General features: G+C 32.3%; 3 protein-coding genes across 3 annotated transcripts; 2 read left to right on the top strand and 1 right to left on the bottom strand.

Moving 5' to 3' along the window:
* Positions 1–25: 25 nt before the first annotated feature.
* SAPINGB_P002805 (uncharacterized protein) lies at positions 26–6,069 on the bottom strand (the record flags this gene model as incomplete). The annotated part of the gene is made up of 4 exons (XM_031997523.1): positions 26–2,607; positions 4,287–5,479; positions 5,669–5,758; positions 5,882–6,069. 4 exons carry the CDS (start codon positions 6,067–6,069, stop codon positions 26–28), a joined length of 4,053 nt encoding a protein of 1,350 aa, XP_031853414.1.
* Positions 6,070–6,385: 316 nt separating this feature from the next.
* On the top strand, positions 6,386–7,929 carry SAPINGB_P002804 (uncharacterized protein; the record flags this gene model as incomplete). The annotated part of the gene is made up of 4 exons (XM_031997522.1): positions 6,386–6,593; positions 7,050–7,180; positions 7,231–7,484; positions 7,611–7,929. 4 exons carry the CDS (start codon positions 6,386–6,388, stop codon positions 7,927–7,929), a joined length of 912 nt encoding a protein of 303 aa, XP_031853413.1.
* Positions 7,930–11,425: 3,496 nt separating this feature from the next.
* SAPINGB_P002803 (uncharacterized protein) lies at positions 11,426–13,420 on the top strand (the record flags this gene model as incomplete). Its single annotated transcript, XM_031997521.1, has 1 exon — positions 11,426–13,420. The coding sequence occupies one exon, from the start codon at positions 11,426–11,428 to the stop codon at positions 13,418–13,420; it is 1,995 nt and encodes a 664-aa protein (XP_031853412.1).
* Positions 13,421–14,599: the final 1,179 nt, after the last annotated feature.

The raw sequence follows: 14,599 nt of genomic DNA, 5'->3' as shown, positions 1-14,599 counted from the left end.
CAAAAACAAAGGGTTATTATAAAACTTATGAATCCAACGACTCTGGCATAGACATTATCATTACGACCAAAGATGTCCAACCTAAGAAGTGTTTAACACCTTTCCCTTCACCAGTCATAGGGTCATACTGTTCCCAAGCGTATCCAGTTTTATCCCAAATATTAAAAACATTTTCGACAATATTTGTGCGCAGCTTTTTATAAATAATCCCCGATAGATCTTTAACTGCTTTACTCTCAACTGTATCGTGGTAATAAATCAATGATTCCAGAATCATATAGTTTATATTAATCCAAATTGGTCCCCTCCAATAATTTTCGCCAGTCCCATAAAGCTTATCAGATACTGAAAGAGATCTGATTCCAAAGTCAGTCCATAATTCGCGGGGATCATAAATCATATTTAAAATTGACATTAATTTTTCTTCACTTTCTTTGTCAGTAGGGGAAATCAATTTAAGCAAGAATGGGAAAAGTGAGACGTAACCTTTATGACAGACAAAAATACTTTCTTCAAAATCATCGATAGTGGAATCACAATAAGCCTTTTCCTTTGAGTCCCAATGCAAATCGTTAATGTTATGAGTGATGGCTTCTTCAATTTTTTCATAATCGCTAGCATCTTCGTCTTTGCCTAAAAATACAGCCAACTGTTTCATAGATCGCGTCATCATACCAATCCAACTAATCAGATCAACATGAAGTTCACCGGTATGAGGAATAGAAGCTCGAGGATAGTCATCGAGACCTGATGTCAAGCAATGACTAGGAGTTCTTCCTCTCCACCGATAACCTTCTTTATAAGAAAATGCATCACGCCCCCATTCTTTAATGGCACCTCGTTGAGTTCGTCTAAACCAGTCATAGTGTGATTGAAGCTCAGGATATATTTTTTCCAAATAAGACTTTAACAGCTGCCCAGATTTCCAATGAGCTGTGCCTGAAATAATAACTTCGTCATCTATAATAGAATTAGACTCAGTCAGAGTTCCATCATTGAAGGAATTAAAAACCTTTTGACTATTTTCTTTGGCTTGATTTTTTTTGTCAGTATACCGTTGTTTTAGCTTTCGCCTGTTATGACTATGCAACTGTGGGTTATTGAATTCATTATCTGGGAGTTCATCTTGCTCATCTTGAAACTTATCCAAAATATTTGAAAGCAATAGCATCAGCGTTGGCGGATTTGCATAATGGGGGTATTGAGTCTGAAATTCTTTTGGGACTTTGGACCTAGCTTCAGGGCCAAGAATTTGTTCACGAGCAATCCAACCATCTTTATCAATGAGAGAAAACCATGACTTTAATATTTCTAAAGCAAGATCTGCATCGTACTCCAAAATCGGTATCAAATGAAAACCCTCGTCCCAATAAAATCCACGGGGAAAAAACGGTCTACTAGGAACAGCAGTAAGTAATTCATATGGCCCTTCTTCAACGGCATTTTTACTGCCCTCTTTCAATTGAATAGCAGCTACTTCCCAGAAATCTTCGCTCTCTTCTTCATACTGACTAGAGTAAGATCGATCAACCATAGATGTTCCTTGAAAATAACCAATACCGCCGATTAGATTGGAAAATAACTCTTTAGCAAACTTATCATAATTCTTTTGATCTTTCAGGTTTTTGGACGAATACGGCGACTGAATTGGAAAAGCTGATGCAAATTTTTTTTCAAATGTTTGCAAAGATTTTTGAAAGTGAGATTCAAAATTTTCAGAAGTAAATGCTTCAACAGCCGAATTGCTATTATAAATGACGTCAAACTCAAATGTTCCTCGAAACACTCGCTGTATTATATGTAAATTCCCCTTCATTTTGTGAGACTCAGTATTGACTGCACATACCACCCAAGGAGGAATTGTATCGTCATCTTGGTATTTTGCGTAAAGATTTTGAGTTGAATCTTGAATAAAAGTAAACAAAATATCGCGAGCCTTCCAAACATTGTCATCAGGAACATTTAAAGAAATATGCCGAGCTGAGTTAGGAGGAACATTTTTTGCGGCTGGGTGCGTTGATTTTTTGGGATATTTATTTTTAGGACTATTGGGCCCGCCATTTTCTGTGATGACAAGGTTAAAATTTCCTAATTGTGGAGATTTACCTTGGAAAGCTATATCCCCTTTAATTCCCTTTGCTGAATAGTATTGAGATTTATCCTTTAGTTCAAGTTTGTTTCCATTTTGTACTCCTTCAATTCCCACGTAAAATGCAATGGTAGTTAATGTATTCTCATGCCCTTTGGCCGGTACGCCACTTATACGCGCTGTCCAAGAATTTCCATCCATCGATTTTATGAACTTAGTTGAAAGTTCTATTTTTTGTTCTTTTTGGTCATGAAATACTTGGAAGCCTCCAGTCCGGGGATCATATTGCTCCCACCCATATCCTTTCATATCATCGTTTTGTTCGCAAACATGACGCACTTTATTTAGTCCAAGATAATCATCAATGTTGTACCATATCAGACCGGTCATTAATGAATTAGGGATACCATTTGGTCTTACTCCAAAATATAAATTGGATCTATAAGGACCCCAAAGTAGTGAATCATTAGACTGACGGGAGTAATCATTGATAATATTAGAGGCTTCTATATCTAGTCCTAAAACATTAAATATGAAAAAAAAAAAAATAGCAAGTATTGTTGGAATACACCAGCTTGCTCTAGAAAATAAAAGCATGATGTAAGTAAATGGCTAATGTTGAAATTGCTGAGATTCGCCAACGTAACACCTTAAAAAAACAAATATGTGTGTAAAAATAAAAAAACAGTACAAATTTTAAGATCTTAATTTGGACCAGCTACGCATATTTTTCAACTTTTAGTTATGTTAACTAAATGGTTATTGGAAGTTTATCTACTACAAGATACTCAACTATCTAACATAACCACCAAAAAATTTCAATCAAAAAACAAAAACAAAAAACTGCCTTCAGCAATATTAAAAACAAAATATATAATATATTTTGTTTTTCATTTACTTTAGATTTATAATATTTATTTAAATATTTAAATATTTTTTTTATCAATCAAAATTAAATTAGCTTAATTAATTCATTATGGAACAGCAGAAAGCCGGAAGAACACAAGAAGATGATGCATTTTTAAAGAAAAAAAAATCTTTAGACACACTTTATGAAATTTCACAAATTTTAGGTACCAATTTAAATAAGAGAATGTTATCGATATGTATCGAACTTTGTGAACAGGGTGTTCCACCCGAAAATGTAGCGGTAAGTATATATTCATTATTTATCTCTAAAAAAATTAACATATGATAGGCGATAGTCAACTATTTACTCAAAAAGCGCAAAGATTTATTTGAACAACAACTATAATACAAAATCAACAATATTTTTAAAAAAAACCATCATTTGTTTTTCTCTTTTTTTTTTTACGTTGGCTTGAATTTTGTGATGATTGAAACCCCAATGTTTGATTTTGACTTTGGGATTGGCTTTGAGAAAAAATTTGGCTCTGAGAACGGTTATTTAAGGACGTTGATTGTGTTCTTCTCACCGATGAACTCTTGTGTTTTTGTTTTTGCAAACTTGGCGAAGACAATTTAACTTGATTAAGTGATTGTGAAAAAACGACCGATTTTTCGGATGATGTGCCATCTTTAACCTCCCAAACATTCAATATTTCCTTTGTATCTTCACTTATTCCCACATTATCGAAAGCTTTGGTATATTTTCTTAATACCCCTAAATCCTTATCCACAAACAAACTTGATGACTCTTTTTTTTTGAAAGTAACCGTTATATTAGAAAGTGCGATAACTTTAACCATTAAATCCAGTATCTTTTTTCGACGCTTAAGGAAATTCTTATTATAATAGAAAGGTGGAAATTTATAATCAACAGAGCGGCTACTTAAAATTACGGGCCGGCGTTTATATCTTTTGATAAAGTTGGAATCTTGGTTACTTGCTGCTGGAATATAAATGGCATCTGGTTTTGTTTTTGTTTTTCGAATAGGGCGATTGACAATTTTTTTTCCAAGGCGCCAGTTTTTTAAACCTTTACTTGTATTATCCAATAATGGTACTGATAACGGAAATCCTTTTAGAGGTTCAATCCAGAGCTTTGAAAAATAATCAGATAGTTCATTAATTGATGTGATTTCAGCATTGTATAGCATATTCTTTATTTTTGTTGTTCTGTCAAATACTTCTCCTGAAAATTTCCTTTTAAAATCCCGAGTAAACGATTCTGAAAAGTATGAAAGATCCGTAGTGCTAATGATAGATTCAGAAAGCAGTGATAGTGGAAAAATACCTCTTTTGCAAAACTTTTGTAAAACTTTTGTTTTAGTCATGACGCTTTCGAGAAAAATTTCATTAGATAATATTCCACTTTCTAAGGGTAACATATAATCACATTCAAGGATAAGATTAACTAATGGCCGGATATCTTTAAGGTTATCATGGGGTTTCATTACAACGGTTTCATCCCTATTTTTTATTCCTCTAGTTAATTCCAATAATGATTGATGATACTCTATTGATTCGCCGTCGAAGTTTAAAACTGGAGTATATTTTTCATGAAGGTCGATTGATATTGTTGGGTCAGATGTAAGAACATGCTGTACTAACCCAAAGTCTAAAGAATGCTGAAAGACGGAAAGCGAAGTATCTTTAGATGATAAAATTCCACGATAAGGAACAGTTCTCAAAGTTTGTGTTGTAAACTCGGGATGTAAATTATAACTAGATGGTTCGTTGACTAAACAGGGGAGATTCATATTATTGCGTTTAAACTGATACATTCCTGCCAATGGAGAAAGATGGCTCGTAAGAGTCACAATAACTTGCTTATTTATTTCATCTTCTACTGCGTCAATTTTTAGGGTTGGGTCATTGGAGCTAAAGAAATGATCAACAGAAAGTATTGGACGGTTAGGGAATCTTAGGTCGAGCCACATTAATTTTTTATCAACAACAGCGAAAAACTCCAATGAATTAATAGGTGAGGGAACCGCGTCTGAAACTTTAAGATAAGTTCCTCCTTTGTATTCAAAATCAATAAAAAGATTTGGAGCAGAATATCTTCTTTCCCTAATATCATATGTGTTTATAGCATATCTATTACCAGTTAAAAGAGTATTGCTATCTGTCCAATAAACCCTTTGCCAATTTGAGTGTGAATTTCCGTATAATAATGGCGACAGTGATTGCTTAAAAATATGTGATTTTGTATTTTTCCCATCAGTTGATACTGTATAAAGGGACAGAGACCCACTGGTTTCAATAGAAGCTAAATGTAGAAAGTCTGAATAAAGAGAAACATGAGCAATCGATTCACTGGAATTGGAAGATTTTTTAAGTGGCACTGAATAAAGTAGTTCAATATCAGGGGATTTAATATTAATACCATCATCTTTTTTCGTAAAATACTGGGTCTTTAAAATATTCACTTTAGATGACGTTCGAGCAAGTAAAACTGATAATTGACTGTTCAACCCTGATCCGCTAATTATGTTTAGCTGATTACAAGATGTTTTAGTATGATATAAATATGCATGTCCTATATCAGGAACAATGAATTTTTTTTTCATATTTCTCAAATCTTCAGTGACGTCCGTTTCATTACTGTATGCCATCTCATTTTTTTCTAATAATGACAGGGCAATACTTGTGCGTTCCCAACCTGTGACATACGCTATAGATATATCCTTATTACCTGAATCCTTAGCATATATTTTTCCTGTGTCCATAAGGTTCACAATTGAAGCATCAAATCCCATATATCTGTCATATATTTGTCGCGACTCAATGTCTTCTTGGGAAAAGGCCGTTTCAGGTATATGGTGCAATTGATTAAAATAATGGGAAGGAGAAACATATGAATCGGATTTAAAATAATTAAAATACCTTTTATCCTGAGGTAATATTATCCTGCTGTTAAACCCATTTGTTGCCGAATAGAATTTGTGCTCTTTATTTTTTTCTATAGGTTGAGTGAACTTTTGCTTGGGATATGTTGAAATAAAGGCACCAGTTGTTCCATCTAAACTGACTATAGGACCAAAATTGGCCTGAAGCAAATATGGCCATGACATATAGTTTGATGATGAAAGATAAATATTCTTGAAAAAAGATATTATGAATGAGAATTTAAGCTCAACATAATAAATACGATAATATAGACATTTAGCTACAATTCTACTCAGAAAGCATAGTCAAAAAGCAAACTGAAATTTTTTTATATCACAATAATGTTAATAAATTTGATCACGTGAACTAACACATAATACTGCCTATGTTACAACATTCATTACATATGTAAATGAAATTCGTGGATTCCACATAATGGATTATATGGGAGCCACCCCACTTTTTAAACTTAGTTAATTTTATTTTCATTGAGGCCGAAAAATGTCAATTTTATCGTCCATTTTATCGTTATTCTCTCTTTCGGTTCTAGATACAAGGCTTGATCCTCCAGATGATGAGAAAAAACGACAGTCGATAATACTTTCAGCTGGGCCCAACCGTTGGTATACCAAAGAGTATTATGCTTATGGGATAGTTTTTCTAGTTACCGTTCCATTGATGTTTAAGGCTGTCATCGATGCCAGCAGTGGTATGTAGTGCTTTGTAAAAGCAATATTTTAACTAATTTTTAAAGAAAAAAATGTCAATTATTTAAAATATGAACAAAAATTATCTGATGGGTGGATATTTGGTCGCAAAGTCGACAATTCTGATAGACAATATTCTACAATAAGAGCAAATCTTCCAATATTAGCTGCTGTAAATATTTTACATTTTTTACTTGGAAGAGGATTGCAAAAATTCAACTTGATTTCATGGAGGGCCTACAACTTGATTTTTTCTATCATATTTTTACTAGTTATTCATGGTATTAACCTTTTTAAAATATTAATAATTCTTCTTATAAATTATCAAATTTCTAAAAGCTCACAACTGAAGCAAGCAAAGGCTCTAACTTGGATATTTGGAGTTTCAATACTTTTTTTAAATGAACTATGTGAAGGATACCCATTTAGAAAAATTTTCCCTTTTTTGTCATTTTTAGATTCATACGGAGGAATACTTCCTCGCTGGGATGTCAACTTTAATTTTTCTATGTTAAGGATGGTCAGCTTTAATATGGACCGTTTTTTAGCTGTCGAGTTTTGGAATTCTGAAACGCTTTCGGATAAAGATGTAAGTTACAGTTTTAGTTTTGAATGAAAAATATGTTAACTCACTTTTAGAAGCCTTCAGAATCTACAATATCTGAAAAAGAACGAATCGATACCCCTCTTCCATTGGAACAATATAATCTTACAAACTATTTATCATACGTTTTATATTCTCCTCTTTACATGGCCGGCCCTATATTAACATTTAATGACTTTTATCGACAAACTAACATTACTCTCCCCTCTATAACTCCCTACAGGATTTACAGATATGCTCTGCGTCTTATTTTCTGCATATTGGTAATGGAATTCATCCTTCATTATATGTATGTTGTAGCTATTTGTGAAACAAGGGCATGGGAAGGAGATACTCCATTTCAGATTAGTATGATAGCTTTTTTTAATTTGAACGTTATATGGCTGAAGCTTTTAATCCCTTGGAGATTTTTCAGATTTTGGGCTATGACAGATGGTATTGATCCACCAGAAAACATGATTCGTTGCATGGATAACAATTACTCAGCATTATCGTTTTGGAGAGCCTGGCATAGAAGTTTTAATAAATGGATTACCAGATATATTTATATTCCCATGGGTGGATCAAGGCGCAACCCTGTTTTAAACTCTTTAGTGGTTTTTTCTTTCGTCGCAATTTGGCATGATATTCAACTTCGTCTTCTTATTTGGGGCTGGCTAGTTGTTCTATTTATTTTACCAGAAATTTTAGCCACCGTTATATTTCCTGCAAAAAAGGTATGTGAAAAGGAGTGACTTCATTATCAACAATCACTAACAGGTAAATTCATAGTGGGATTCGAAACCAATTTACCGTCATATTTGTGCAGTGGGTGCTGTACTTAATATTTGGATGATGATGATAGCAAACTTAGTTGGCTTTGCCGTAGGAACAGACGGTATTTTGGAAATGCTAAACCAAATGTTTAAAACAACTTCTGGGCTGTTATTTGTGATAGTTTCTACAGTTTGTTTATTTGTTGGTGTCCAAGCTATGTTTGAGTTACGTGAAAGTGAAAAAAGACAAGGCGTTTATTTGCGATGTTAATAGATTTACATATATGTATTTAATATCAACTGAAAGTAAAAGGATATGATACAATTATTTTATTTTTATAATGACAAGTTGACACGGTATCTATCTATTTTTGTTTTGTATTTCGATATTTTTCTTTGTATTCTCGAGGGGTCTCTAGGTTCTTTTGTACAAAAATCCCTTTCCTTTTCCTTTTTGCTTCTTTTTCCAAATTAATGAATAATTCTTTGTGACCATTAAACTCAGCGCCTGTTTTAGCTTCATATACCGTAGCCCAACCATTTTTTAGCATTTCGGCACTAACATTGAATTTCCTGAAAAAATTAAACCATCTTTTTCCTCGAATAATGACTTCTCCTACAGTTCTTCCGTATTGATCAGTTGTCAATGGAAAAAATCGAACACGACGCCCTAAAATCATAGACCGAAGCCATTGCAAGGCCTCCGTTGAGTATGGTTGTGCTGGTCTTCCAAAATGAGCATTTTCCGGAGCATCTACGCCATTCAATCGGACGTGTATAGTTTGCTTTATCCCTGGTTTTTTAAAACCGTATATTGCCTTGGATCCCAATTTTCTACCTTTAGTTTGTCCTTTTGAAATTGGTGGAATAGTTCGAAGCCAACCCCACCCCATAAGAATCCCACCTGGAGTGTGAAAAAAATGAAAGTTATCGCCATCGCCAACACTTGTGACTACCCCTAAAAGGTTACGGTTCTTAAAATACGATTGAGGAATATGTGAACTGTTGGGGATTCTTCGCACATAATTTTTATAAAAGTATATACCACCAAGTATTGATGATGTCATTATAAGAGTTGTGGACAAAACATTCCAAGAAAATAAATCAACGGGTTTGCTTTGTAATTTGGTGTCATCATTTTCTGTATTGTTTTTTGGAGGGAATTTTTCCGGGGACATGATCACTCAATTAATATTTTTCTTTTTTATAAGGAATAATAGAGGTACTAATAAATGAAGATATTAATTAATTATTAATTAATGTGGAGCTTGTATTGGGTTGAAACCTCATAGAACAATTTTATTAGGGTTAGGTGACGTTGTAAACTATTAAATTATTATACTATTTAAATTAATTATGTAATTATGTAATTATTTGGATAAATTATATAAATTTTGAATTTAAAGAACCTTTAAGCCCGTCGGGAGTCCTAACGCTTATTTTTCAAACATTTAAGCTTGTGTGTTTATTAATGTTTATTTAATAGAATAATTTTTACTTTAAATTTTCTTTGAATTAATACACTGATTATTAATTTGAATTAAAAATAAAATAACATGTTTATTCATTCATATATCTATATATAACTGGTATACGATGTGCTGAAATTATTTCGATTTCACGGCCCATAACTTTAGCAGTTTACAATGTAAAAAAAAAAAAAAAAAACAGAAGAAACACTCAATAATGCCTTTGGAAATTTAGTCATTTTTTATCTATCTCCAGTTGTTACGCTAATGGTATATCTCGAAGATGAAAAACTAGAATCACTGATAGTCTGATAACTGTTGCAGATCCAGCGGTCATTCTATTAAATAAAAATTAATAAACACACAAGTAAATTATTTTTTTACGTCATAAAATTTCACTCAATGAATTATAAATACTAAGATATGGAAACAATTTGTAAAACTCAAATTGTTTTCCAACATTAGCCCACCTCTACAAATTTTTTCAAATAGATAAGCTGTCGGAAAAACCTGAGTTCTAACTATGTGACTGATTATTTCGGCAAATAGAAACCGTCTAAATGAATAGACCTATTATTTATTTTTAAGATTAATGTTTACATATATAACCGTGGATCAGTGAATATAAAAATGATTATAAATGACACAGGTTTAAAATTTGAAAACTTATAACGTATAACTCATAGCGTAAAATATAAAAATATTAAATAATACTTTATTTATATAGGCTGAGTTTGTAATAATTGATAAAAAGTCAAAAAAAAAAAGCAAAAGAATAATAAAATTTGCCTACTCATCATTTTTTTCCTCAATAATGAAGATAAAAAGATAAAGCCCAATAAATCAGCTCTGAGTTTTTATATTTTTATATTTTTTATACGTTCTTATTATGTTGACTTTATCAAAGTTTTCAAAAGTTGAAAATGAATGCCTCTTTTTTTCCAAATGAAATGAATCCTCCACTTTGACCTGATGCATACTCCTTATTACTCTAGTTCTCCACTTTTTCACGATTGGTTTTAAATTTTTTCTGCCCTATTTTTTAAACCATTTTTCTTCAGTTACTTTTTAGTTAAAACTCTTTGCTCATCTCAAATAAGGTAGTTTGTTTATTAATGTTTTGTTTTCAATAATTTAATTTTAGTGATGATTCGTTTGCAATAACACTGAGTTTTTTTTAAACGTTTTCAAAAGTTTTCAAAAGTCATCTGTTAAATAATTTAAAAATACCAGTCAGATTTTTGTAGAAATAAGAGAGAAAATAATTTCTAATTTAGCTTTTGTATATTTGAAGTCCTTTTTCTCTAAAATGTTCTAACTACTTTTTTGTAAGTTTAAAAAAAATGTAAATGAACGGATTTTTCTATTCTTGAAAAGTGATCTAAATTTTTTATTTGTTTGTTTGTAGTCATTATAACATCCCCAACAATGTAAAAATAATGTCAAATATATTTTTTTATTTTAAGCATAAGATTGATATATATTAGTATATTTTTATTAAGTATCGTTGATTTGAAAATTCTGCGTAGATTTTTGCATTTATTTGATAGAAATCGAGTTTATTATAAATTTTTAAATAAAAAAAATTATCCAGTAACGGAAATTATTGTTATGTAAAATAAAAAGTGAAGAATCAAAAAAATATTTATTTTGTTAATGCTAATCGATATGTAATAGAGTTTCAGGAAATGTGATATAGATATGTTATTCAAATATAATCTTTTTTGGAGGCATTAATCAATCGAAGAGAAATAAAACTGTTAAATCCAAATTCCTGCAAACCCATTTTCCATTTTTTTGCCTGAAAGCTATATGCAGCGATTTTAATCGGAAAATACTGAAAGCTTTATAAATATGTTTAAATTTCTCTTGTTTTCAAAAAAAATTGTTTCTTACACTTAGCAGTTTTCAATATTAGTATAACGATCGATTCATTTACATATTCAAATATTACTATATATATTTATACATTTCATAAGAATTGCTAATTCTTTTATTTTATCAATATGTTTTATTTTATCAGATCACTTAAATCAACAAGACAAGCCGAAATGGAAGACTTAGAACGGGCCTCAAAAACTGAATGTTCTTCATCAAGTGAAAGCACACAATCTACTACTGCTTATGAAACCAGTGAGGAAGAAAGCAAAAGAGAAAACAGATATTCTGGTCCTTGCAAGAATTTTTTTCAAAGATTTCTCAAGAATATTGGGGAGCTTCTTATGGAAAATGAAGAACCCCCTTTAATTTTCCCTCCACTGTCAAAGCCTTCAATGGTTCCAATTGTCACTCATGGGCATCTTCATATAAAAGAACACATGGAAAAAATTCAAAACTTTCAAAATGGTGAAAGCTGTACTAGCAGTTCAATTTCATTACCTAATAGTCCACATTCTTTTGATGTTAAAGAGATGGAAGAATCCACAATTTCTTCCTCTCAAAATGGTTCTTCAAGCATTATTTCAGTTAATACCGAAAAGCCTTTGGTGTTGAGTAAAAGGGACCGACAACTACTTTTGCTTAAAGAATACAAGCGAAAAAACGACCAAAATAATACACTTTTTTACAAAAATGAGGATTTGATTCACAAATACATAAGTGAGTCCCAGTTTCATGTCACATTTGACCCTGCTCATGACCCAGAGTATCCTAGAAATTGGGACTGGAAAATTAAAATTCGTGGTACCTTAATTTTTGCTGTTGCAGCCATGCTTGCCCAGCTTGGAAGTGCTGTTATCGCATCGATTGCTACTGATTTACAAAAGGAATTTGGTGTGCGCAGCATTTTAACTTCTTTGGCTAGCACTATTTACTTTCTGGGTATGGCTTTCGGTCCTCTATTTTTGGCTCCTCTTTCTGAGCTTTGGGGTCGGAAGCTGGCTGTAGCATTACCGTTTGCTCTTGGCTCTTTGGTTACGATTTTAACTGGACATGCGCGAAACTTTGCTGTTTTGTTGGTTTGCCGATTCTTTGCTGGTCTTTTAGCCTCTGCTCCAATTGTTATTTCTGGAGGTGCAATTTCTGATCTCTGGTACCCTGGTCAACGTGCAACTTTTTTGACCATCAACTCTCTAGCAATTGTCCTTGGTCCTACAACGGCTTATCTTTATGGAACTATAATTAAAAAGGCTACTTCTTGGAGATGGGTTGTCTGCATTCATGCTTTTCTTTCTGCTCTGATTGTTTTATTCATTATTCTTGGTGTTCGTGAAACCTACCATCCTGTTTTGTTACAACGCAAGGCTAAATACTTACGTTTAAAGACTCAAAATTGGCTTTACCACTCCGATCATGATTCCCTTGAGCTGAATGCAAAAGAAATTTTGAGAGTCCATCTTCTTCGACCTATTTGTCTTTTGTCTACTCCAATCGTTTTAGTTGTCTGTATATTCAATGGGTTTTCTTTTGGTCTATACTACATGATTTCTATGTATGTTCCTAAAAGTTTTCAAGAAGAACGAAATTGGGATGCCATAAGTAGTTCATTCCCACCATTAGCAATTTTTATCGGGGCAAACTGTGGTGCAGTTATTCATTTAATTGTTGGAGGCCTGAATAGAAGAAAATTAAAAAAAGCTGGTGGAGAATGTACTCCTGAGGCTCGTCTTTTAGTTCCTCTTCTAATTGGATGGTTTATGCCTTTTGGTATGATTCTCTTTGGATGGTCGATGACTGAAAATCTTCATTGGGCAGTTTCATGCTTAGGTCTTATGTTTGTGGGAGCAGGGTTTTTTGTCATTCTGCAAGGAAGCCTTAACTATCTATGTGATGCCTTTCCAAAATATTCAGCATCATGCATCGCAGCAAATGCATTTATGAGATCGCTATTTGCTTGTGGCATTCCGTTAGTAGCACCTTTTCTTTTTGAACAGCTTGGTTTAGGATGGGGGGCTACAACACTTGGGTTTATTGGATTTCTTATGACTATATTTGTCTTTTACATTTTTAAATATGGAGCAAAAATACGAACCAAAGAAAGTCTTTTAACCCATGATTGTTAGATTTTTTTTTTTTTTGAAGTTGCAATAAAAACTTCAGTTGTTATATAATCATTCATTTAGAACTGCATTTACAATAAATCAATAGATTTTTTTTTACTTTATTCTTTTAATTGTAAACTAGGGATCTTAGTTTTGGAAAGTTCACGTAAAGTGTGTGGGTTCAATGGTATTTTTTCTGATTAATATTCTAATAGTACTAAAGACTAGTCTTTTTGAAATAAAAAAAAAATAATTTCAAGTAGCTAGCTAACTAAATTTGGTAAGTTAGTATCTATAACTGAGCTTGGCATTTCTTTTCAAATGCCAAATTTGTTGCCAATCCTCGTTTTCCCCTCATTTATTTAAAAACTACAAATTAGGTGAGTTGGATCATGCACAATGCGTGCCTTTGGTGTAATGCTACAATCGCTCACCATTATTAAAACGTTTTGTAGGTTTAAATAAGGGAAGACTATTAAATGAATATTGCTTAATGGATTTTTAGTTATCCAATCACTTAAGTATCAGAACTAAGCAAAAAAAATTGGATGTAATGGTTAGCCATAGTTAAAATTAAATGTTATAATTTTTTTACTAGGGTGAATATTTAGCATAGTTTCATGATGGTATCTTTTTCTTGCAATTAGCTTGTTTGATTTGTCTTGGTGAGCTCAATCTATCTTTATGGGGGTTTTAAAACAATAGAAAAATTTGAGTGGCATCTTAACAAAAGATTCAGCCGTTTAATGTGTGGTAATCTAGGAAGCTTTTAAGCATAGTTTCGGATAAGTCCATAATCAACGATGGTGATCGGAAGGAAAATCGGAACGTAATTAGGGTCTATCAGAAAATGTTGATTATTTCGGGTATTTGAAAATTTCGAATTAAGGAATAATAAGATCGGTCGATTTATTATATTGCGGAAACCCTCTTTAACCATATATTTCATTCTTAGGCAATATTAAGAAACATTAAAAAAACAATCTATTTATTTTTAGTTAATTACATCACTGAGATTTGTTTGAAGGGATTTCTCACGACTAAATAGATTTGTTTGTTGATTCCTCATCATTATGATAGTATTATTAGATGTAAATGACCTATTCCATTATTATGTTTCTAAGCTTATATTTTTCCATCGAAAATGCAAATAGTCCTAACCAAGACATAAATTGCAACGACCCAACTTTTTCCATAAAA

This window comes from Magnusiomyces paraingens (genome assembly GCF_902498895.1).
Source record: "Magnusiomyces paraingens strain CBS 517.90 genome assembly, contig: contig2, whole genome shotgun sequence".
Lineage (NCBI taxonomy): Eukaryota > Fungi > Ascomycota > Dipodascomycetes > Dipodascales > Dipodascaceae > Magnusiomyces > Magnusiomyces paraingens.
Note: the sequence above shows the minus strand (reverse complement) of the source record. Positions and strands in the feature narration are given on the sequence as shown.